Here is a 24452-nt window from a genome sequence, read left to right as displayed (position 1 = left end):
ATAAAAATATCTTTCAATGAAAAAATTGTAGAAACAGCAGTCACCAGGAATATATCTACAGATGGTCAATGGTGACAACATTTTCTTTTATTTCCAGGGTCTACATATAAAAAGAAACAGATACTTCTCATTCCATCATGTTTACGTTACTGACACATTCACACACACACACACACACACACACACACACACACCTTCTTTTTTTTACTACCATGACGAGAGGGGAAAAAAGAAAAAAAAGAAAGAAAAAAAAACAAACAAACAAGAAATTACAAAGTTTTTTTTGTTGTTGTTTTTCCCTTGGCATCCTGTTTTCCCCCCAGAATCCTTCCCTCCCCCATCACTGAGTAAATTGTAAATGGGAAAATAAAAAGGATTTATAGAAACAAGAACTGAGAAAAGCTGGCAGAAGAAGAAAAGGAGGAGGAAATTACTGACTAAATCTTTGTGGTTCATATACACTCAGAAGTTACAAATTGCCAAAAGAGGAACCATGGGTATTTATTATTCAAGAAGCTCTGAAAGTAGTTCCAAGAATCAGCAGGATTCTTGTAACAGTTGATAAAAGGAAGCTTTTGGGCAAACAGTTTGATGACATATTCTTTTCTTGATAAGAAATATATCTAATTTTCACCTTTGTTTTTTTAAAAGCCTGTCACATCTCTTGCTCCTACAACACAAATGGAAGAACAAGTTGGGTTTCAGTCAGACCCAGCCTGTTCTTCTTTCCTCTTGTTTATAGTCTTTGCATTTGTGTTTCTCTGCTTCCCAATTTCAGCTAGAGGAATTACATGACATTTTAAGAAAAAAGTAGGCATGCAAAAAAGAGTCCTCTTGAGAATTTCCTTGGCAAATACGTAAATTTTTTAAACTCTCACTAGACTTTCTCAGTTATATTCCTGTGGGATATTGGAATATATATTTTCTGCCCCCAGTTTCTGATACCGAATTCCCAACACTCTTGTCATTTCCTATGTGATGAGAACACAAGGAGCACCTGACACAAGGTTCCTTAAATACCTTGGAATTTCCAGAGTGCTAGGAATGCCTTCTGTTCTCATGAGATATCACTATTAGTGGTCTCCTGGAGGGGGCACTGGTCACCAGAAACTGCAAGCCAAGATTAGAAGCTTGGAATTATTAATCCTACTCCCCGCTTCCCCAGAGAGGTGAGAGGCTGGCAATAAAGCTAATGACCGATCACGCCTATGTCATGAAGCCTCCATAAAATCCTGAAAGGACAGGGTTCAGAGAACTTTGGTGAGCATGTGGAGGTCCTAGGAGGGTGTGTATCCAGACAGGGCATGGAAGCGCCACACCCTGTCCCACATACCTTGCCCTACTCATCTCCTCCATCTGTGTGTTCATCTATACTCTTATCACACCCTTTCCTGATAAACTGGCCCACAGTTTATTTTCTGGGTGGAGAGACTCTAGGAAATGAACCATGCCCAAGAAGAAGGTCCTGGGAAGCTGCAATTTATACAGAGCCCATTGGTCAGAAGCAATTGGCATTTGGAGTGAGAGGGCAGTCTTGTGGAACTGAGCCCTTCACTCTCTCCAGGTGGAGAGTGTCAGAATTATGCTAAATTGAGGGACACCCAGCTGGTGCTGCAGAATTGCTTGATGTGGGAAAAACCTCCCCACATCTGGTATCAGAAGTGTTATAAGTGCAGCAGTAGTAGTAGTAGTAGTAGTAGTAGCGTGAGAGTAAAGGAAAGACACAGGAGGAGTACTGACTTTTCTTTACAGTTCCTGAAGACCTACTTTGTGCATACAAAGAAGTAACAGCTATCTAAATTCTACCTAAATTCTCAAAGTGGAGACAATGTTAATAGAACTACTTTTTTGAAGTATTTTTTTTTCCTACAACAGTTATTACTGAAGTTGCTTGTTATGAACATGAGATTTTTTTGAATTTTAGAACCATCTGGAATAAAAACTTAGCTCTAATTAAAGAGAAAAACAGATTTAAATTTTATTTAAGGATATATATATATATATATATATATATATATATATATTAAGGAGGATGGTATTCAAATTTTGCAGGGACTAATAAATAATTAGGAACAAATTCAAAACTCCAGTTTGAACTGGAGTTACACCAGAATTTTTACTGGAATGTGTTGCTTCAGAGTCTTTGATCATTGGTCCAATGCAAATTTGATAAAAAGAATAGTTTGGGGACAAATTCCCACAAGGCTTTTGTAATCACATCACCCTTAACACATTTGAAGTGTTCACAGACAACGATCATAACTGTTTAAAGATTGTATGATAAAAATTAGAAAATGAGATTTTTTATACATATATTCCAGAGTTCTTGCCCTCATGTGTCCTAATCTAAAAAGCTCTGTGGAGAGGGGTCAAGGAGCAATGGGTGAGGAGGGGAAACTGGCTGTGAGAGCACCTCCCGTCCACACCAGACCTTCCACCCTTCCCTTTGCTCTGCTGCTCATTCCCTCCCAAATCCTGAGGTGAAAGAAGCAAGAGATTAGTATGCTTCTAGAACATAGTGCTGAAGCAGCCCCCACAAAATTAATGCAATTACGATGCTGATTTCCAGATGTTAGCTTACTGCCAGCCTATTAAGATCTCTAAAGATGAAGATTAAAAGAAACAAACATTATGAGCAAACACCCAAATAAAGACATGTCAGCAAATTTAGTGATAACATGAGACTAAGGAAAACATGTCCAGACAGAGCATTTTGGAAGTTGATTTTCTTCATCGCTGACTGGGGTAGAACAGAATTTTCTCAGGCCCTCTTCAGTCTTCTTTCCAAAGAGCACACCCCACCCCACACCTGCACCCCCCAGTTTCTTGCTGCTCCCAGCCCTCAGCCTCCTTCCACCTGTGCCTCTCCCTGCATACCCTGCCCACCTCACCCAAGTCTTCGACCACATCCTCCTGATTTCGTTGCTGTGCCTCACTGGACCTTGCACCAAGGGCTGTTTCTTAATTAGAGTTTTGAAATTCAAGGCAAACACCCTCCTTTTGCTGGAAAGTATCTCTCCTTCCTCCTCTTGCCTCCCACAGTAGTGGGCAGGGTGGGTCATGAAGGCACACAGCCTTCGCCCCAGGGTGGGCCTCTACTTCCTAGTCCTATAGCCTGGAGCAGCTTTGGTTTTCTCATTTATAAATTTTTGGGTAATAACAGGTATTACAGAATAAAAGAAGGAATTCACATATATAATGCCTGGTATATTACAAGGTTCAATAGAAGGTATTATTATTATTATTTTGCTACATTAAGTTTTTTAAGCTTTACTGTGTCTTTTTGTGACTTACATAGAATGGCTTGATTTTACTTTTGTCCTGATGCAGGTTTTTATTAAATTCCTGAACCCCTGGAAAGTAAGATGAACAAGAACTCAAAGACTAGTTACAATTCGCCATCTCATCTGGAATGTTTGGTTCTCAAGGCCACAGAGAAGATAAATTTACCACTGTCATGTGAATTTTTTTTGGTAAAATTAAAGTATTGCAAAATCGTGTTAAATTTAATTTTATTATTCTTATCCATACTCCTTGTACTGAGCTAACTAAAACAAGCTAACCAATAACACATATTTTTGAGAAGTCAATGAAATTAGCTTCTTCAATACTTTAAAGAAATCCAAAGTCAAACTAGAATTCAGTCCCAACTTGTTCATTGCTATTCTCCCTCTAAGATAAAATCTAGTAGTGGCCAAATCATTATAATTAAGCAATATTATTCTGGATGGTAATCTAAATAAGGAAATATAAAAATGAAATACTAATATACAGTTCTTATAAAAGTTTTTAAAAGTACGACTATTATATTCATTTCTTTAGAGACACAGAAGCATAGAACAGACTGACTAATCTCAGAGGGAAGGCGGGGTGAGGGTGGGAAGAGACTAACCAAAGAACTTATATGCATAACCCATGGTCACAGACAATAGTGTGATAAAAGACTGGGTGAGGTGGGATATGGGGTAGAGGGAGTCAATGGGGGATAAAGGGGACATCGGTAACCCTTTAAACAATAAATCTAATTTACTTTTTTTTAAAAGTATGACTATTAGCTCAACCAGCATGGCTCAGTGGTTGAGTGTTGACCTATGAACCAGGAGGTCATGGTTCAATTCCCAGTCAGGGCACATGCCCAGGTTCTAGGCTCCATCGCCAGTTGGGGGCGGAGGCAGGTTGTAGGAGGTTGTAGGAGGCAGCCAATCAATGATTCTCTCTCATCACTGATGTTTCTATCTTTATCTCCCTCTCCTTTTCTCTCTGAAATCAATAAAAATATATATTTTTAAAGTATACATACAACTATTCATATATCCTTACTTATTATTAAGGTATATAATTGCCTTCAAAGTTGTTAATGATTATTTTTCAATGCACATTTCATAGCCAATAGTTACTATTGGAGAAAAATTCTTGGCTATTTCTGGGTCGTAGAGAAAAATATATATCTAAATCCAGTGGTTTAATCATAAAGCTGTGCAGTATGCCCTCCAGAGATGTAGCCTAAGGATTTAAACTGCAATTGCCCCTTAACATGCTTTCCCTGCTTTGGCTCTTGGAGGCCTTGCTTTATTGCTTTAGCTATTTTAAGTTTAGACAGAACATCTTACTTGGCCATTTGTGGTAGTTTTCATTTCTTTCTTCCCCACTTTACTATTATTAGAGTTGTTTTGTGTTTACTACTTTTACCTTTCCCACGACACTTTCCCAAAGAACATACATTTGTCTGCAATTCCCTTGAATTTCTCACGGCTAGCATTATTTAGGACAGCTGTACCAGGCCTGTTCCGGGTTCCACAGAAGCACTATGTTTAGATTCACAAAAGGGTAGGAGGAATTTTACCAGAAATTCACATAGTAAGCAACTGTACATTTCTGCCTGTACATGCATTTCTCACCTCACACTGAATTCATGTCATTTATACTTCTTTGTGATTTATTTATTCACTTTATTTACTGTATGGCTGTAAAATAGAAAAGTGAGATATGGGGTTTTGAATTATCACATGACGCTGTAAGGGCAACAATTATCTGGTCTCGGCGCATCGTTTTTCCAGATGTTTGTAAAAGAGAAACTTGGCTACCTTGCTGGTGCATTTGCAGGCTTACCTTGTCTGACAGCCAGTGTGGTGGTATAGACCAAGAAGAGCAGAATGTAATTGAGGAAACTCTGGAAGACTGGTGTGTTGGCATGGAAATCTTCGGACAAGTACTTGCTGGTCAAGCCAATTCCGCAAATGAGGAGGGATAACACCTGGCCTAGAGCCACGGAGATTAACATCTCCCTGAAAAAGAAAAAGGAACACAGCAAAGATCAGCAGGAAGTCCACTTCAACAACATTTAACGTTTATGGAGCATTTGTGCTACTCATTGGGCTAAGTGCAATAAATAGTATTTCTTTTAATTCATTACAGCAATGCTACGAGGAAGGTGCAATTGTTACTGAGGTTTTATAGGAGGAAGATCTAATGCTGAGAGGGCTTAAGGAATTTGCTCCCAGTCGCGTGCCTAGGAAGTGGCGAATGGTAAACCTGGGAACTAAGACTAACTCTCTTCAAATGACTATGGCTTCTAGCCACTGCCCTCCAGAGCCTGTGGGGAAAGTTAGCACCATTCGTCGAAACCGGTTTGGCTCAGTGATAGAGCGAAAGGTCCCAGGTTCGATTCCAGTCAGGGGCATGCACATTGGTTGCTGACACATCCCCAGTAGGGGGTGTGCAAGAGGCAGCTAGTCGATGTTTCTCTCTCATCGATGTTTTTAGCTCTCTATCTCTCTCCCTTCCTCTCTGTAAAAAATCAGTAAAATATATTATAAAAAAAAAAAAAAGCACCATTCCGATGTCCACCATAGAATTAACAAAGTGTTCAGAAACCTGAGTGAGAATCTGAACACCAACCAGGAAAGGTCATATTCCAAACTTACCATCAGGCTCTTATACCATTAACAGAGACTTTTCTTTACAGATAGAAATATTGGATCCGGGAACATGGAAATGAAGAGGCTGTACAAACCCCTGAAAATCCAGATTGGGGGTCTCAGTTGGCTCTAGAAAGCATTAGTAAGCACTTCTAGCCACTCTCCTCTGCTTAGGTTATAATTGCTTATACATTACAACTGTTATTCATGAAGGAAATTTAATGACCCAAGTGGTCACTTGTAGTGAAATATTTCAAGATCTGTAGATATTTTCTGGGACTTCTTCCTAGGCAGTGTCCCTGGAGGCCACTCTAGCGAGATCATGAGCAAGTCAAGGGGTCTACTTTGCAAAGGCTTGATGTTCACATGAGCTTTTGTGCCCTGACACAGGAAGAGCCTGGAAATACAAAACAAGCTCCCGCCCTCCTCATTCTCATCTGACTTTCCTGGTTTATTTACAGAAACAGCTCTGTAAAATAAGCAAGGAGTAGGATTTCTCAACAAAAAAGCATTAGGTAGAGGATTTGCAGTGTTACATAGCCCCTCCCTGTAGAGAGCGCCTGGGAAGGCTCATGGGCATTTCTTTAATTATTGTCAGCTGACTCCAGTGGCATCGGCAAAGCCATGTCCTGGAAACACACTTTGCCAAAAGGCAGGCTTGTGGTCAGCTTGACCTTCAGCCCAGGTGCCAGGGGGTGGGTTTTGTTATTTAAATCCAGTCAAGCACCAGGAATGAATACGACTGGGGCCCACCCAAGAATGCACATAATCTCCTTTGTCTTGACCTTTAGTAAAATTTCCTGTTTTGTTTTTTGTTTTGTTTTGTTTTGTTTTGTTTTGTTTCTGTATAAAATAAATACACTGTATTGGCTCAGGGTTACTATTCCTATCCCTATCTATGTCAGAGGACAGTGGTCCCACCCAGCCCCAGCTTTTTCCTTTTATCTCTGTGTCTGTCTTTTTCTTTCGTTTTCTCAATCCCCAGCCCCCCCCACCCCCCACCCCCCCACTCCTACTCAAGAACCAGACCACTCTCTAGCCGCGCTGGATGCAGAAAAGAGAAATATTTACACCTCCCCATGACTAAGCACTATAACATATATATATATATATATATATATATATATATATATATATATATATATGCCTAAGTGATCATTATGACTGGTAGACCAAAGAACCAGTTGCCCAGTCACTATGATGCTCACTGATCACCAGGGGGTAGATGCTCAATGCAGGAGCTACCCCCTGGTAATCAGTGCACTCACACAACCAACCTCCTGTGGCCGGCCAATCTCCTGAGGTCCCTACCCTGATCAGCCCTGATCAGCCTCGATCAGGACTGAGTGAGAAGGCCACAATTGGCCCTGATTACCAGCCAGGCCAAGGGACCTCAGCCATGCACAAATTCGTGCAATGGGCCTCTAGTATAATATGATTAAATGTCAATTTTAATTGAAAATTTAAAAAATTTAAAGATCATAATAAGGAGTTGGTTTTAGTGGGAGATAATAAGTGTTTTTGGTATAATGAATTTGAGCTGCCAGGTCATCTTCCACATGGTCCAACAGTGTCAGAATTATGGGATTAAAGGTGAAAGAGAAGGTCAACCAGGAGGTTGATATGGGAAGTAATACACATAAGAGATGTCTAAGGTCCTGGAAATGGATGTCACCAAGGAAGGGATAGCAGCAGAGAGAAGAAAGACAAGAGAAAAATCTCTGGGGAATCTCTAGATTGCGGCCAAGGGAGAAAGGCACATCATTGGAGTGAGAAGAGGTTAGAAAGCTAAGGGGAAGAGCAGAATAGCTCTTGGTGTCAAGGAAACTAAGGGAACAGATACTTGCATGGCGGGAACAGTTGTAATATTATATTAGAGGGTAGGGAGAATGAGGACTGAGAGGAGATGATTTGTAGTCATCTCCAGCCTTTGAGAGACCAGTTTTGGCTGAATGAAGAGTACCAGAGCAATCCCGGTGTCATTCTGCAGCCAACACATACACTTTGCCCTCGCAAAGTCTAAGTGGCTGGTTTCCAAAAATATTCGGGGTGAAATGAAGACAAAAGAAAAAGACAGCCAGACTGACTGATGAAAACTCCTCTACCAAGATATCTGTAATGTGTGCCTCTCAGCAAAAGGTCAACACAGCCTATTCTTGTTTCTTCAGCCAAAACAAAACAGCAGATCTGCTGCATTCAATTTCTGCTTTTAATTAGTGGCCATGTCATTCAGCTGCTGCTATGATTTGATAGAAGGTGCAAACTATGATTTTACCCGTCATGCTAATAAACATGCCTTATAAAACAGAAAGGAATGGAAGGGAGCTTTGATCAGATTAGTTTATGAGTCCTTTTCTAACTGTAGGGACCTAGAGACTGCAGCTGTTGTTGCAATCTGCGTATCTGACCTAAGTTCCTAGTCACCAAAGCAAAATAAATGGGTAACTGAATAAACTATAAGTAAACCTAGATGTTGACACCCTGTGAACCCACCTCCCCACTGCCTCTATCATCTTCCTTTCCTCAGACTCCCTTCTGTTCTCTTTTCACACAGGACAAGTCCTTTCGGTGACCTGCTTCACAGAATGTGCTCCTTACCACTTGTCTGTTTTAGGATCTTTTCAGTTCACTTACTGTTGTCTTATTTCTCTGAATTTTCTTTCTTTAGGTAACCACTAAAAGAGATGTGTGGTCCCTTTAACCTAACTCCTCATCCTCTTAAAAGGGCCATTCTCTGCCGAAACCGGTTTGGCTCAGTGGTAGAGCATCGGTCTGCGGATTGAAAGGTCCCAGGTTCGATTCCGGTCAAGGGCATGTACCTTGGTTGCGGGCACATCCCCGGTAGGGGGTGTGCAAGAGGCAGCTGGTCGATGTTTCTCTCTCATCGATGTTTCTAGCTCGTGCCCTCTCTCTCTCTCTCTCTCTCTCTCTCTCTCTCTCTCTCTCTCTCTCTCTCCCTTCCTCTCTGTAAAAAAAAAATCAATAAAAAATATATATATAAAAGGGGAGGGGGAGGCATTCTCTCCTGAAAGCCTCTCTTGCCCCTCCCTGCTCCCCAAGGCTGAGTTAAGTTTCCTCATCTGTACCTTCCCACCTCTATGTGTGCTCATCATTCTGGGCAGCTCGTGAGCTCCTGAAAAGAAAAAGAAAAATGTATTCTATTCATTTGCATGTTCCTGGTACCTTGAACTTTGTTAAGTGGAAAAGAAATAGATATTTAATATAGAATGAATGAATGAATGAATGAATTTACAAGCAAACAAATGAAAATGAAAAAAAGAGTGAAGTCTCAGAAGATTTGAAAGATGGCTGCTTATTCTATCTTGAAAAACCACTGGCTCTAAATGACAAAAACAACCCCATCTTCACTGTCTTCCATCTGCCAGTTAGACACTGAGATTAATAAGCGATTTTCCGATGCATTTCTGAACAAGCCTGGTAAGGTGCTATCTTGCGAAAAGGATGCTAAATATGGTGTGGGTGAAACTTTGCATGGTGGGCGGCTGGTTATTCGTGGAGTACGTAGAATAGCACGCCAGATGCTTTCTAACATAGGCTGCACAGGTCCTATAATTTTAGTAGCAGAAACGGAGAGCAGACCATGATACACATTTTCATCTTCTTTGTTTATGCGTTTAGAAGGGCATCCTGTCCACTTTAAATTCAGAACGACGACTAGACAATGAAAAATGCATGAGTCCTAGAAAAAAAGAGTCCTGCAAGAAGCTGAATACCTGATATAGCAGAGCTTGTATTCCTAAAGACAGACATACCCATAACCATAAGCACTTCGTTCTCTTAAATAAATAGAATTCAGACTCTTGTGAATAAAGCTGTGTTATACAAATCAGATATTCAAAATAAGAAGATTTAAAATAAACCATAAATTGAATCTTGTTTTTCCCTCCTGGAATTAAGGAGATGTTCCTTTAAAAAGGTAGGAGAATTTTCAACACAGAGTTACATAGTCATATTACTTTGGAATTCTTTAGCATGAGAGGGGAGCAATTATTGCATCATCTTGAATTGAACATGTCAACGTTTCTGTAGAGACATCTTCATTCTGATAGCTGTTCTCTGGCAAGTCATGCCAGACCTGAGTCAGCACCTGAATTCAATATGCAGACATCAAGAACAAAGCACACTGCTGTGATTAAAAACACCGCCACCTGAACGTGGGAGAAACATGTTCTACTACGTGATGACAAGATTCCTGTGCTCAGGAGTTAGGATTCTGGCTCCTTGAAGCTCTTGGCTGCAAAGTTTCATCACATTTAAGTATGAATTAGACTTCCAAGTAAGAAGATTAATAGGCAAGAAGCAAACACACGTCCCCAGAGGTTTAACATTTGTTGGAGCTCCTTCACCTCAGAATCTGTGCTCATGGAATTTATCTGTTCTCTGGCTCTGTGGCACCAGTTTTGTTGTTGCTGTTGTTTTTTGGAGGAAACCAGATAGTCCACAAGGAAGCCCTCTGGAACAGTATTTCACTGAGTCTATGAGGAACCAAGTGTAGGAGGCACTTGAAGGGCTAGCGTGAGAAGGATGAGTCACAAATGCCCATGGACCCTATATGTTGTAAGTCTAGAGAAATGGCACACGAGAAAAAAGGCATCAAATAGGGAGTGGGAAGGCCATCTCTTGAGTTCCACTAATCAAGCTCCACAATGGTGGGCATCTCCCACTCTGGCTTGGATTCCTTCATGTAAAGTAAGGATATTATAATTGGTAAGATCCCTCTGATGCTCTCCTTCAGGTCTTCTTGGTCTCCTCTATCTCTGAGGTCTCTGGTCACTCCCTCTAGCTCCAGCAGTGGCTGCCATGACCAACTCCACACAGACTACACCAGCATCATGTGGGCACAGCCCAGGGGGCCAGGGCCTTATGCCCACACTGTTTGCCTTGTGCCTTCTACTCTGGGGGTTGCAGGGTGATTCTGAGGGCCAGACCTTGTGGGGACATACTTGGTGCCCACTTATTAGCAACCAAGTAGTGGAGGGGAGTCATTGCACTTGTGCACTAGAAAACCAATGCAGACAGACACATTCTTCCTCTCCCTCCCTAGGCAGGCTGCTCTGAGAAGCAGTCAACTTCTGCAGGCCCTCAGAAGAAGATCCTGCCCACAAGGTGCTCTGTTGGGTACCCCGCCCTTGTAATGTCTCTCCCACCTTTCCTTCTTCACTCCTGCTCCCTGGGTTCCTGCCCTTAGTAAAGCAGCAGCACATGCTCCTGTTACCTGGGAAACGCAAGCCAAGATAATGAGCTTTCCCTTTCCTCCTACTCCAAAATTCTGACTTCCTCTTAGAATCAGTGGTTCTCAACTTTCTAACGCCATGACCTTTAATACAGCTCCTCATGTTGTGGTGACCCCCAACCATAACATTATTTTCATTGCTATGCATAACCATAATTCTGCTACAGTTAATGAATCGTAATGTAAATATCTGTGTTTTCCGATGGTCTTAGGCTCTACAGCAGTGGTTCTCAACCGGTGGGTCGCTCAACCTGTGGGTTGAGAACCGCTAGCAGGGTCGCCTAAGACTTAGAAGATGCTGGTATGAAATCATCAACCCTTAAAATTGGTATCTTCGACCTTAAAGTTTATTCTTTTTGTGTTTTTGATTAAACTCTTTGGTAGCTGAGCTACCAGCAATGTTTACTCTTTAGCATGAGAGGGGAGCAATTATGGCATCATCTTGAATGATGTTTGGCTAATCCCCAAACTCACGCTGTGGGTTCCGGGATTAGCCACGGAGAAACAGCCAGTCAGTAGCATTTGCCAAGGCCTGCTGAGTGCAGGATATGAGAAAGGAATGCTTGTCCCCTGCCTCCAAGAAGCTGAAAGGGCTATGGAACATAAGTAAGTAAAGCTATCTGTACAGAGGATGTGAAAATACCTCCGTACAAAACTGCTACAAGGTGTTGGGATAGTTTCAGTCTTTAAAACTGCGCAGAGCAACTCTGAGAAGGTTTCAGGGAGAACATACTTTGGAGGCTTTTTCTGTTTTAGATAATGGAATTTTGTTTTAAATGGAATTTTGTTTGCATGCACGTGGAACAGCAAAAATTCCCAGAAACTTCTGGTGTAAGTATAAAATAGAATATCCACTCTAGAAAAAACAGTTTGGAAGTCCCTAAAAAGTTAAAAATATGTCTATCAAGTGGTCCGGCCATTCACTCCTAAGTAGGCATCCAAGGAAATGAAACAATATATGCACACCAAGCTTTGTACATGGATGTTCACAGCAGCTTCATTTGTAACAGTCATATCACTTTGTCCCAATGTTATGATCCCAACTGTCCATTAACAGGTGACTGGACAAAGAAACTGGCATATTCCTACAAAGGAACACCACTCAGTATAGTTGTCTGGCATGCTGAAACTTCAATAGCTTCACAACACACCCAGCTACACCTATACTTTCATCCCAACATTGCAAAGCTACAGTTTTCTAATAACTTGCTTCTTTAAGTCTTCAGCATGGCTTTCTATGTACCGTTCAACATTATCTGTCAATAGAAGATTTTTTGCCATCTCTTTTTTCTTTTATAATACAGCATCTTCACAGTGATGAGAAGAAGAGGAATTTCTAGAAACTATTTGAGGCCCATTATACAGATCATTAAGTTTAATAACTTTTTTTTTTTTTAAATAAAGGGTTGTATGATGAAACATTTTGCAGAATTTATCTTTAGATTATGATGGCTTACTATTTTAATTGTTTGCTAACATTGTATCAGGTAATCTCTTAAGGCACTGCACCCCGTACACTTAGACCTTTAATAGAAGTGTAAACTCATATATAATATCATCTTACTGACAATTAGAAATGTTACTTAATATTTTTGTTTCATACTATTAGACTTCATTGCACTTGTTTTACTTTGCAATGTGGCTGATGAAGAAGGGTCGGATTAAGAATATGAGAAGTTTCAACTGAGCAAAATTTTTTGTTATTTATTTATGCTCCATTTTCATGTTATTGTTGACTCTCAGCTTCTGTGTAGGAATTATTTTTAAGCCAACAATCCTCTTTGTGAAGCTTAGTTATTGAGATGGCCTAATCACTAAATCCTTTAATCAGACCCTCATAAACTGGGTGAAGTCGGGCGGCTACCGTGAAAACCCTCTGATAGCAGAACATCCACTCCTCTGTCAAAAACCTCATGTAACTTAGAGAAATCAACTATCTAGAAAAGCCAGACACAAAAGACCACATATTACATGATTCCATTTATATGGCATATCCAGCGTAGGCAAATCTACAGAACAGAATAGTTGCTAATGTAGGACTAGGGAAACAGAGAGATAGCAAGGTGGATTGCTAAAAAGTATAGGGTTTCTTTTTGAAGTGATAAATTGTTTTAAAATTGGCTTCAGTATTAGTTGCTTATATCTGTATAATACTTAACACTAATATACTAAAAACTTTAAGTGGGTGAATTGTATAGTATGCAAATTATATCTCAATAAAGCTGTTATTAAAAATAAAAAGAAACAAAGGGGGGAAATAAAATAGAAAAGAAAAATTTAAAAAAGTCACACAGCACTTAAAAAATAAAGTTTTAACTATATAAACTACGAATTGAGCGATTGCACTCATATTAAAACTAGTCAAGCTTAATAACTTTCTATTGTTTCTACATTAAGAAATAAATATATTTTTTTCTTTCACTTATAAAATAACTATTATTTTCTTCCTGAATCCCAGGGATCATCTTATATTCCCTCTTAAGATTTGTATTCCCGCTGAAACTGGTTTGGCTCAGTGGATAGAGCTTCGGCCTGCGTACTAAAAGGTCCCAGGTTCAATTCCGGTCAAGGGCATGTACCTTGGTTGTGGGCATATCCCCATTAGGGGATGTGCAAGAAGCAGCTGTTCGATGATTCTCTCTCATAGATGTTTCTAACTATCGCTCTCTTTTCCTCTCTGTAAAAAATGAATAAATAAAAAATATATAAAAAGATTTGTATTCCCACTTTGGAAACAACTGATTTAAATTACATTTTTAATCATTAGTTTAAAGGTAAAACCTTTGTCATCTTTCTTCAGAAAACCAGGATGGAATCATAAAATGAGAACCTGCTTTGACAATGAATTTAGATCTTGACTCTGCCACTAACTAGCTGAAATTCATTTTCTACAGACTCATCTATAAAATAGGGATAATAATGTATATCTCTCAGGGCTGTCAAAAGGACTAAATGAGATAGTTTGTATAAACTGCCTACTATAGTATCTGGTTCATAGTAAATATTCAGAATAACAGTTCTTATAACCTTTTAGTACATTTGGTAGCAATATTTTCATTGATTACTTAAATCTACCTATGTGCTTTGCTTATAATATTTTTTAAAAAAACTAAAGAAATTATTGCTAAATGCATCCCATATTTAGTTTCTCAAGTTCTAAATAATAAATTTATCCAAAATTTTGAAACTTTAATGGAGTTCTGCCCTTCAGAAATTGGGGAAAGAAAGTAGATAGATGATAGATAGATAGATAGATAGATAGATAGATAGAATAGAATAAATATTTGGAGTTCTACCTGACAAAACTATTATGAAACTAACAGATCTTAGTTTTAAATAGGCACTTCTGATTTGAGTTCTCACACTTGCTAACATCTTGGAGAGCAGGAAAAAGGCAAGAATATTTTTAGGTCAACTGTGTTTCTGTTTTCTTTCTTTATGCATTTTTAAATGACTGGCATTTTTCATTACAAAATGCTTTGATCTTTGCATTTTGAATGATGTTAGTGATCCCGGAGGCAAACATTTAACTTTAAAATCTATTGACTAAATAAAAACAAAGAAAGCATGCAAGAGACTGGCGATATTCACTTTCTTTTAAAATAAAGACCCATGTCAAATTCCATTAATTTATCTCAAATTTACCAAATTTGTATGCATGAAGTATAGTGTATTTGAAGTAGAGCAAATTGGGAAAATTAGATTCTACTAAGTGCTGAACTTCTCCACACACAATTAAAATCTGCTTGAAAAATGCATAATCAACTGAGATCATCAATTATACCTTTTACTTGGAAGTACATGCAGGAAACTTAGTACAAATAAGCAGGGAAGCCATGCCTAATTTTGGAAGCCTAATATATCTGAATTCTCTGCTCTCAAGGCATAAAAGGATCCTCTTAGTGGAGGCTAAGCTGACATTTGTCTTCATCATTCTTTGCATCAAAAGACAGCTCCAATCGACATTACAAGGATCCGACAATAAAGAAGTAAAGTTATTTCAGTACCGCTGACAGATAACCTTGGAAAACAACTCAACATTTTTGCAGCACAGGCTAGACGATATTTATTCTGGAGGCTAAAGTCTTCTATAAAAAATGAAAATGGGATATTTACCATAATCAAATATTATAATTTCTGGGAAGAAATTCGTGCTGGTGAAATTCCTACTATAGGAATGATTCTAACAACAACAAAACAATCTATTATTGCCACTCCTTCATCCTTGTCCAGAGAGGAAAAGGAGATTAAAAGGAAGGAGTTTTTTAGATGAGAAATCCCCCAAAGTTCTCAGCTGCCTTTAGGATGGAAGAGGACAGAGGACCGAGTGGGAAGGAGAACTCCTGAGGCAGGGCGATCTGAGGAAGATTTTGAAAGGCTTGAGTCAGGAAGGGGCCGGTGGAAAAGAAAACAATAACATTAAATTGATGAATTTGTTAAAAGACAACCCAGGTTGATTCATGAAGTACAAAATGTTCCATCTTTTTAAGAGGTACCAAGACTAAGCATTGTGGTAAAAACATCAGGTCAACCAAAACAAACAAACAAACAAACAAACAAACAGGCAGATTACAAACCAAGAGTGCAATAGTGAGTTTTATGCTAAAAACAAACCTCATTGAAATCACGTTCTCGGTAAAGGAGTTAGCCTGCTCTCATAAGCGGAGGCGCTGCTGAGGCTGCAACTGAAAACCACGCTCAGGCCCTCAAGTTTTAGGAAACCACTGACCTATTTTTAAGAACAAGAGTGAGAGAGAAAAAGGGTCTCTTTCGTGGCCTGTGCTCTCACCATTCTTATATCATACGTACTTGAGTTCATTGTGGGGGGGGGGGGGGGGAAATAACAACAAACTATTAAAGTAAGGGGGTGTGCTCTGTTCTACCTGGCTAGCTGAAATCCACTCCCCAGAGAGGGAAGGGGTGAGGCAGGCGGGACTTCAGTATGGTCCGCCCTTTTACAGTGAGGATGCTGGGAAACTGTCCCTTACGATGTCTGCAATGGAAACCACTTAAAATCCACCTTCCTTCCTTTGTCTCCTGGAGGACTTGGCCAAATGCAAGTGATTTCAGATCTCTGACACACTGCCCCTAGCACACTGTCCCCCCCCCCAGCAAAAGCTGCAACAGTGTTTCATAGCAGTATGAGTAACAGTAAGAAATGGTATCTTATTGTGCTTTTGATTTGCACTTCCCTGATGATTAGTAGTGTTGACCACCTTTTTAAACACTGTTGGCCATTTGTATGTCTCCTGCTCATTTTTTCATTGGATTGGTTTTGTTGTTAGGTTGTATGAGTTCCTTATATATTTTGAATATTAACCTCCTTTATCAGATGTATGGTTTGCAAATATTTTATCCAATTTTGCAGGTTGCTTTTTCATTTTGTTGATTATATCCTTTACCATGAAGAAGTTTTTTTGTTGATGTAGTCCCACTTGTTTATTTTTTGTTTTTGTTTCTTGCTTTTACTTTTGGATTGGCACTTCGAAGTTTGAATAGTGTCTATAAAGGTGATTTGAATAGAGTCTGTATATCATTTCTTTTCCTTTATTGATCCATTTGTGTGTGTGTGTGTGTGTGTGTGTGTGGTTAAAAAGGGAGAAGCTAAAAAGATGTCCTATTTGAAAGTATAAGTGAACTGACACCTGAAGTAACTGTCTCACCAGCACACATATTGCCAAAGAAATTAAATTCAAACGAGTGTGCGTGGCATACATAATGATGTTCACATTTTGTTTTCTTTAGTGCTCCTGAGGACCAGTTAGTTTATATATGAAGTAGATTTATTTGGATATAATACTGCAAATAACTCCACTGCATCTTTTACTTTAATTTAAAGTAAAAATAAAGTGAATCAAGGTGCAACATGTAACATGATGTATGCATTCTGCTGAATCTAAATGAATTCTAATTAAATTACTTGGAGCAAGATAAATTAGATTATTTCTCAAGCACATTTTGAATAAACCTAATGAAATTCTATGAATAGAAATGTCAGAATGGGCTTTCTTTAATGACTTAGTTGCTGATATATTCTCTTGGAATGAACAAGAGGTCAGATTGACCTTGGGCCATTTCTTCTTAGAGTGAGACAGACACTATATTAACTTCAGAAAGACTAGACCGAGACTAGGATCTACTTTATGTTGAAAGTGAAATAATTTATTGAGGCGTTTTGTTTTGTGTTTTCCCCCTACATTTTTTTCCTCTTAGCTTTGGAATTCCCTGGCATCAGAACAGTTCTGATTGGGAAGTAAAACAGAGGGCTAAAAATAAATGTCCCTTTGTTTCTGATTCCATGGAGAGGATTAGATTATGGGTAGAGAAGGCAGACATCAGCTAGAGGGAGATGGACACAGAAGTATCAAGTTGGGGAAAGAAGTATGTTCTACAAGTGAGAGGGGCCCAGACTCACCATCTCATGTCACTCTGGGGAGGGGAAGGGTGTAGACATCTACACGGGTTGGCTAGGCAGACCATATAGGGAAGCTCCTAACCTGTGTAGATTTCTGTGCCAAGGGTGTTGTAAAATCCAGAAAGCTTTTGGATGCTAAGGAACAGTGTAGGCTTGGTAAATGTGCATACTGGTAATCCAGTGTGGGTTTCTTTAATTTAATTTAATTTAATTTAATTTAGTTTAATTTAATTTAATTTTATGTTCAGCTAAGGGCTCAGTGCACAAATTCATGCACCTTGAAAGGAACTGTGGGCTGCAAGGCTGCAGTGGGGTGAGTTTTGGTCCATCCTCCATGCCCCCACCTGGCTCCTTCTGCTGTGCTCCCCCCACCTCCCCAGTCCCTCCTACTGCTGCCACTCTCACACACTGATGGTGCCAGCCCTGCTTGTACCCTCTGAAGGTGGGGAGTGATTGGGGTGGGCACCAGAAGTGGGTAATAGTGGCAGCTGCTGCCCTGATCTCCCTTCAGGAGCAAGGAAAGGTGAAGAAACCCTGAGGGGCCACTGGGGACTGCTGTCCCTGCTCGCACCCATTGACAGTGCCAAGTGATCAGATACAAGCACAGGTGAGAGCAGGGCTGGTGCTGGCAGCAGGTGCAAATGCTGAGCAGACCACAGTGCACAGGAGCAAAGAATTTTCAGTAACCACCAGAGGCTTTCCTTGATGACAGTGACCGGCTCCCTGCTTTGGTCTGGTGCCCCCATTCACCTGCTCCACCATCTGTTTTGTGCATGCTCCCTAGTGGTCAGTACACATCATAGCAACCAGTTGTTTGGTTGTTCCAACATTCAGTCTATTGCAATTAGCCTTTTATTATATAGGATTAAAGTTTACTTTCAATATTATTTTTATTTTATTTCAGGTGTACAGCATAGTGTTCAGGCAATCATATACTTTATGAAGTGTCCCCCCAATATTTCCAGTACTCTCTTGGCACCATATGTAGTAATCAGAACGTTATTGACTATATTGCCTATGCTGTAGTTTATATAGCTGTGACTATTCTGTAACTATCAATTTGTATACCTTAATCCCTTCATCTGTTTCACACATTCTCCCGTGTGTTTTGATATGCGGGAGGCCCTGAGTCCCAACCCACAGGTTGAGAACTGCTAGCAGGTTGCCTAAGACCATCGGAAAACACTGATATTTACATTACAATTCATAACAGTAGCAAAATTACAGTTATGAAGTAGCAACGAAAATAACTTTAGGTTGGGGGTCATCACAACATGAGGAACTGTATTAAAGAGTCGAGGCATTAGAAAAGTTGAGAGCCACTGGTTTAGAGCAAGAGAACTTTGAATCAGAATTAATTTGCTTTGTAGAAATTTATGGAACAATATATCTCAATTTATTCCATTCTTGGAAAAGTTCACTTCCATTGTGGTTAGCTAAGAAGTTATTCAAGAATAAACATCTTTCTCCCTAAATTCCCTTCTTTTCCCATTCCTTTGGAAATGCTTGGCATTTTATTACGGGCTAGGAGTATAGTTTCTTTGGCTTGAGAAGAGTGATAAGTAAAGTCTGAGAGGGCAAGGAAGGTACAAAAAAGAAAGGTTTACAAAGGAGACTTAAATGATGTGCCAAAGGATGAGTAAGGAGTAGATAAAGATCATGTGCAATAATGTCTAGAAAAATAGAGCCACTCTTATGACAATTATTCATTTTTCTATAACGACATATAAAATCAACTGAGAATGGGTTAAGAACCTGTGAAAGTTAACTAGCCATGAATGAATGGATATTGCCTAATTTATATTCCAGTTCCATAGCCAATCTGAAGAAGGAGAAATGAGGCCCTTTGAAGAACAGAACATGATGGCGTCTGTGATGCATATTTCATAAGGTGTTTTCTTACAGAGTGTTCCCTACTGCGCATTCCCAATGCTGTCTGAGATACATTAGTGAGAGGGATGAGAGGCACACGTTTTCTTACTAACGTACCTTTTTATGTTTGGTGCCGACACTTTTGGTTCAGCTGACAACCCCAGAACACAGCTGCAAGCATTTTCTCATTTGATAGTTATGGAAATATTTACTGAAAGTGTATGAGTGGAAGTACACCAAGACTCGTGAACTGCTTTCTGAGTCTTTAAGAAGAAAAAGGGAGGAGTAGGAGTAGATGTTCTTAATGAGAGAGAAATGAGGTTCTGTCCTCTCTTACTGTAAAAACTCCTTCAAGGTATAAATTTGAAACTTAAAAAAAAGTTTAATTCTCACCAAGGCTTGCATGTTAGCATAGTGACCTAAAAATCCTAAATAAAGACATTTAAGTAAGCCAGAGCTTATTTTTTAATGAGCTATGTTAAATGTTTCAACACTATGGGGACAAGTCTATGTCTACATCTCTTCAAAGATGAAACAGATATGGTCAGAACAGTGTGTTCAACAGGTCAGACTACATGTAAGTCAAGGGTAAGAAGACAGCTGAATTCTTCCCAAATATTCTAAGGTAAATGTAGAACATTGCTAACAACAGAAGAATCATGAAAAAAAGGTTAATTTATATATAGCATGGTCAGGCAGTGGGGAGGAGACACTACAAAGGGCTCACAGTAAAGCAGCAAGGGAAAACATAGTAATAGAGACCGTCTTTCCATGTTGTTTGTCAATGCCAGGCCTTACAGTAAACATAATGGCAATAGCCTAAGGGTTTCTGATCCTCTCGTCTTCCCTAAAGCACAGTGCATGGAGTGAGAACCCAGGAAGCTCAGTCTGTTCCAGGATCTCTGGCAAAAGTATCTGGTTTCCTGCATATAATGAAGAGCTCATTGAAGATCTCCAACCCCACCCTAACCCATAAACCAACTCTGTGAGACAGGTGATCAACATCTGGTGCTATTTTCCCTCTACAGAAATATTTGGAAGAGAATTGGGGAGGGAATTATGTTGGAGAGAATGTAAATTTTGAGTCAGAAATCACCCAGGTATGCTGCTCAAGCTCCAATCCCCCATTATTCCATGGGAGTAGAAGACCAGAGCGTTTAGAAACCAGCAGATGTTGAATCTGTGCACGAAGACAGAGCTGAAATCCAACTGGACATTGGAGGAAGTGAGAGCAGCCAAACCAAATCAAGGGCCTGGGCAGGAGCCTACACAACAACCAGCACAGATGGACCCTACATCTAAATGCTTCCAAAGGTGGAGATTTCACAATGCTTCAACCCTGCCCTTCCTTTCAGATGCATCTTTCTGTTAAAGGATATAAACAACATTTCTGCCGTGGAAACACAACATGGAGTTCAAGCAGCATTGACATTTTTTGGATGGTATTTTAGAGAAAATGCTATGATTGACAAAGAGTCTACAACCTGGAGAATAATTCTGAAGGATAGAAGGATTATTAACTTGTCGGTTTGTTAGCATGTTAGTAATTAGGAGCCATAGTTGAAATTTGGCTATTTTGAGGTTTAATGACTCTTGTGTAAACCTGTGTTCTGAGCATGCCTGTACATTAAAGATGGGGGGTGTGGCAGGGTGCTTTTCAAAGTGCTAGTATGATCCACAGCTATTTTAGGAATATACATCATGATAAAGAGGGAAATTGTTTGCTCATAAACCCACAGAGAAGTGATATTCTTGTCCTTGCTCTTTTTCTATTTGACCTTCTCCATCTACTGATTTAGCCTTTGTATAACCATGGCTGAAAAATAAGCTTTCCGATGTTGTCCTTCACTTTGATAGACAGAACAGAAAGTCAACATTCACATTTTAATCCCCAGGTGTGACAATATGAAAGACAAACGTTGAAGAAGAAAATGGAGGAGGAAGAGGAGGAGGAGGAGGAGGAGGAGGAGGAGGAGGAGGAGGAGGAGGAGGAGGAGGAGGAGGAAAAGGAAGGAAACAGTACAGATCCTGGTGTTCACTTCTGCTGCTTGGTGGAGGGAAGTGCCCACAGGTCTCTAAAACTGCAGAGTGCATTTCTGAGCCACCATCCAGGTGTGCACATCCTGGATGGCTTTTCTTTCAAGTGTCATGGCTTTCCTGGTCCTTGGTGAGGCCTGCCTCACAGAGTCATATTCAGAAAGCAAAGACAAACACAGCATGTTGCTGCCCATATCAAGTCTCCTGGGTCTAAGTCCCTGCCTCAAATCCACCATAGGGTGTTACTTATTAAACTATGCCTCATGCTGTGGCATCTGATTCTGGGACTTACACTATAGACTGACCAGCCTTCATCAACCACCCACGAACAGCTCATTTCTGGACCAACACATTCCTCCTGACTTTTAGCCCCCAGAATGTTGAATGCAGCCAATATTTCTTTTCTTTTTATAAAAATATATTTTATTGAGCTTTTTCAGAGAGGAAGGGAGAAGGATAGAGAGTTAGAAACATTGATGAGAGAGAAACATCAATCAGCTGCCTCCTGCACACCCCCTACTGGGGATGTGCCTGCAACAGAGGTACATGCCCTTGACAGGAATCGAACCTGGGACCCTTCAGTCTGCAGGCTGGTGCTCTATCCACTGAGCCAAACAGTTAGGGCGAGGCCAACATTTTTAATCCCCTGTCTCCAGCTGAACTTGAGAGATGATAAAGCAGGTGTCCCAAAGGCAGGCAGGAGAATTTCATCCTAAGTAATGAGATGACGGACTATATGATGTAGCCAAACTACTTTCACTTTGAAGCAAGACCTTGCCTTGTCTAACACTGTGCCCAACACCCACCTTAAGCCATTCACCTTTGAACATGGTATCAAGGCTTGTCCAGCACAGGCACTTTCTTTTCCTGGTGGTACTGTAATCTCATCATCATTATGTCATATCCGCATTAGCTTCAGATTTCATAAGGATTTGAATTTTCATGAGTGGGTTGTGTTTTATCTTCTAGAGAAGAGATAGATAGATGGACACACTCATACACTTGACTCTTATGAAGACACAAAAAAGGGGCAGACGAGTGTTAACCAAGAAAACTCTTAGTGGACCAGAAGGTCATTGCTTCCAAGAAGCAGACCAGTAGATCAGTCACTATGATGATTTCATGCAACTATGGGGCATCCAATGAGTGCCTCCATTACGAGGTCCTAGATATAGAGACTGTGACCAGGGAGGTCAGACAGATGCTTATGGGCATCCCTAGGTGTGAAGTGGTCCATCAGTAAATCAAAGAACCCATTCTTTTTGACATTTGAAAAAGTCTATAGGCAACATCAACAACAAAATAGTATCCTGGATTTCTGCATTGCAGGAAGAAAAAGAGAAAAAAAATCAAAACTATTTTTCCTTGAGATTTGAAAGCTATTTTCTGTACATTTAACTCCAAAATGAAAATCAAGAGAAAATACTCTTCCCTCCGGTAATTCTGCACATTGAAATATTCCTTTGCAGTAAAAAAATTGGCCTATTTTATTCTATCAATATGATTAACCTTTCTTTAAGCTTGTTCTAGGAGGAAATTCACTTTTATCCAGCCAGAAATGTTGCTATTTATGCATCTAAAAACTAGTTTTAGATGGAAAGAAATGACTTTTATTTATTTTTTTAATCTAAAAATAGTTCTCCCACTTAATTTTGGGGGGGAAAAAACTTCTGCTCACTCACAGCACTGGGAATGTGTCAGTCTGCAGCTGGGTTTCATTTCTTATTGTTCTCTTTCTTTTGTTTTTGTTTTTTCTTTGCAATCAGCAAGATCCTGTCTGCAGAGCTCTGGACCATATCTTTCTACCGAATCCAGGGGCAAATCTCAGATTACTGATTCCAGGAAAACATCATTTCCACGTAACACAGAGCTCTCTTGTTCAGATAAATTACATCACTACTGGGTCTGTCCTTTCCAGAGAATCAGGACTATTTCAGTCACAGCTCATGTCCACAACCAAAATCCAGGAGAGCATATGAAGCCATACATCAACCTCTTTCCTCTCTCCACTGGAGGAACTACCTCCAGTCCCATATCTCCTGCTCAGCCCTCCCTTTTCCATTTCCATGCCTTCCTCTAGAAGTAGTATGGGCTCCTACGTTGTCTTGACCATGCAAGAAATCTGATAACTCTAATGATACCAATAAGAAGGTGAGATAATAGACCGCCTCTTCTGAATTTTAGAAGATAGCAAGGAAGTGAAGTAAAGCTCAATAAAAAGAAAGGGCTATGATAATGGCACTTGGCAAATTAGTAGAGGATATATTTGAGGATAGAATCTTCCAGATACTGCTCAAATCATACCCTGTGGGAAAATACCTTGGGGTGAATAAAAGGATGTGCCACAAAACAAAAGAAAATAAAATGTCTCTACTTAATTTTTCTTTACTGAGAGAAATAAGTCATTTTGAAGATTTCTGTTCTTATCACATAGTAATAATAATAGTAGTAGTACTAATTAACATTCATTAAACACTTACTACAATATGTACCAGGCACTCTAACGGCTTTATATGGGTTTATCCTACAGCAACCCTATGAGGTAAGTATTTTCATTTTAACCATTTTACAGTTGAAGAAATGGAGGCCCAGAGTGGGTAAGTCACTTACCAAGATCACACAGCTCGCAAGTGAGATAAATGTAACCCAAACTCAATCTAACTCCAGTGCCTGAGCCCTTAACCACAAACTATATGGCCAGACATAACCACAGCAGGCACACACAACACATACATGCATACAAACACATATTACACTGCTTTATTTGCATCACTACCTTTATTTTACTTCATTGTTTTTCTTTCTCACATATTTTGCTCCCACCAAGTCATCACTGGTACCATTTTCACATCATTTTGAGCCAAGAGTTCTAAAACGATGTGATGTGGGGGCTGAGGAAGAAGAGAAGAGAAATGACCTATTTTGAAAGGCCTTGATCCTTCTATTTGTGTTCCTT

The 24452-nt window shown here is 39.8% G+C and overlaps 1 protein-coding gene across 1 annotated transcript in view; it reads right to left on the bottom strand.

The window, feature by feature from the left end:
• Positions 1-24452, bottom strand: part of SLC35F1 (solute carrier family 35 member F1) — a 263938-nt gene that overhangs the window by 98247 nt on the left and 141239 nt on the right. The window contains exon 2 of the mRNA XM_036414764.2: positions 5110-5285. Within this exon, the coding sequence (XP_036270657.1) occupies positions 5110-5285 (176 nt within the window). The remainder of the gene's footprint in view (positions 1-5109; positions 5286-24452) is intronic.

Source organism: Pipistrellus kuhlii, unplaced genomic scaffold, assembly GCF_014108245.1.
Source record: "Pipistrellus kuhlii isolate mPipKuh1 unplaced genomic scaffold, mPipKuh1.p scaffold_m20_p_5, whole genome shotgun sequence".
Classification (NCBI taxonomy): Eukaryota; Metazoa; Chordata; class Mammalia; order Chiroptera; family Vespertilionidae; genus Pipistrellus; species Pipistrellus kuhlii.
The sequence above is the reverse complement of the archived record's forward strand: the minus strand, read 5'-3'. Positions and strand labels throughout refer to the sequence as shown.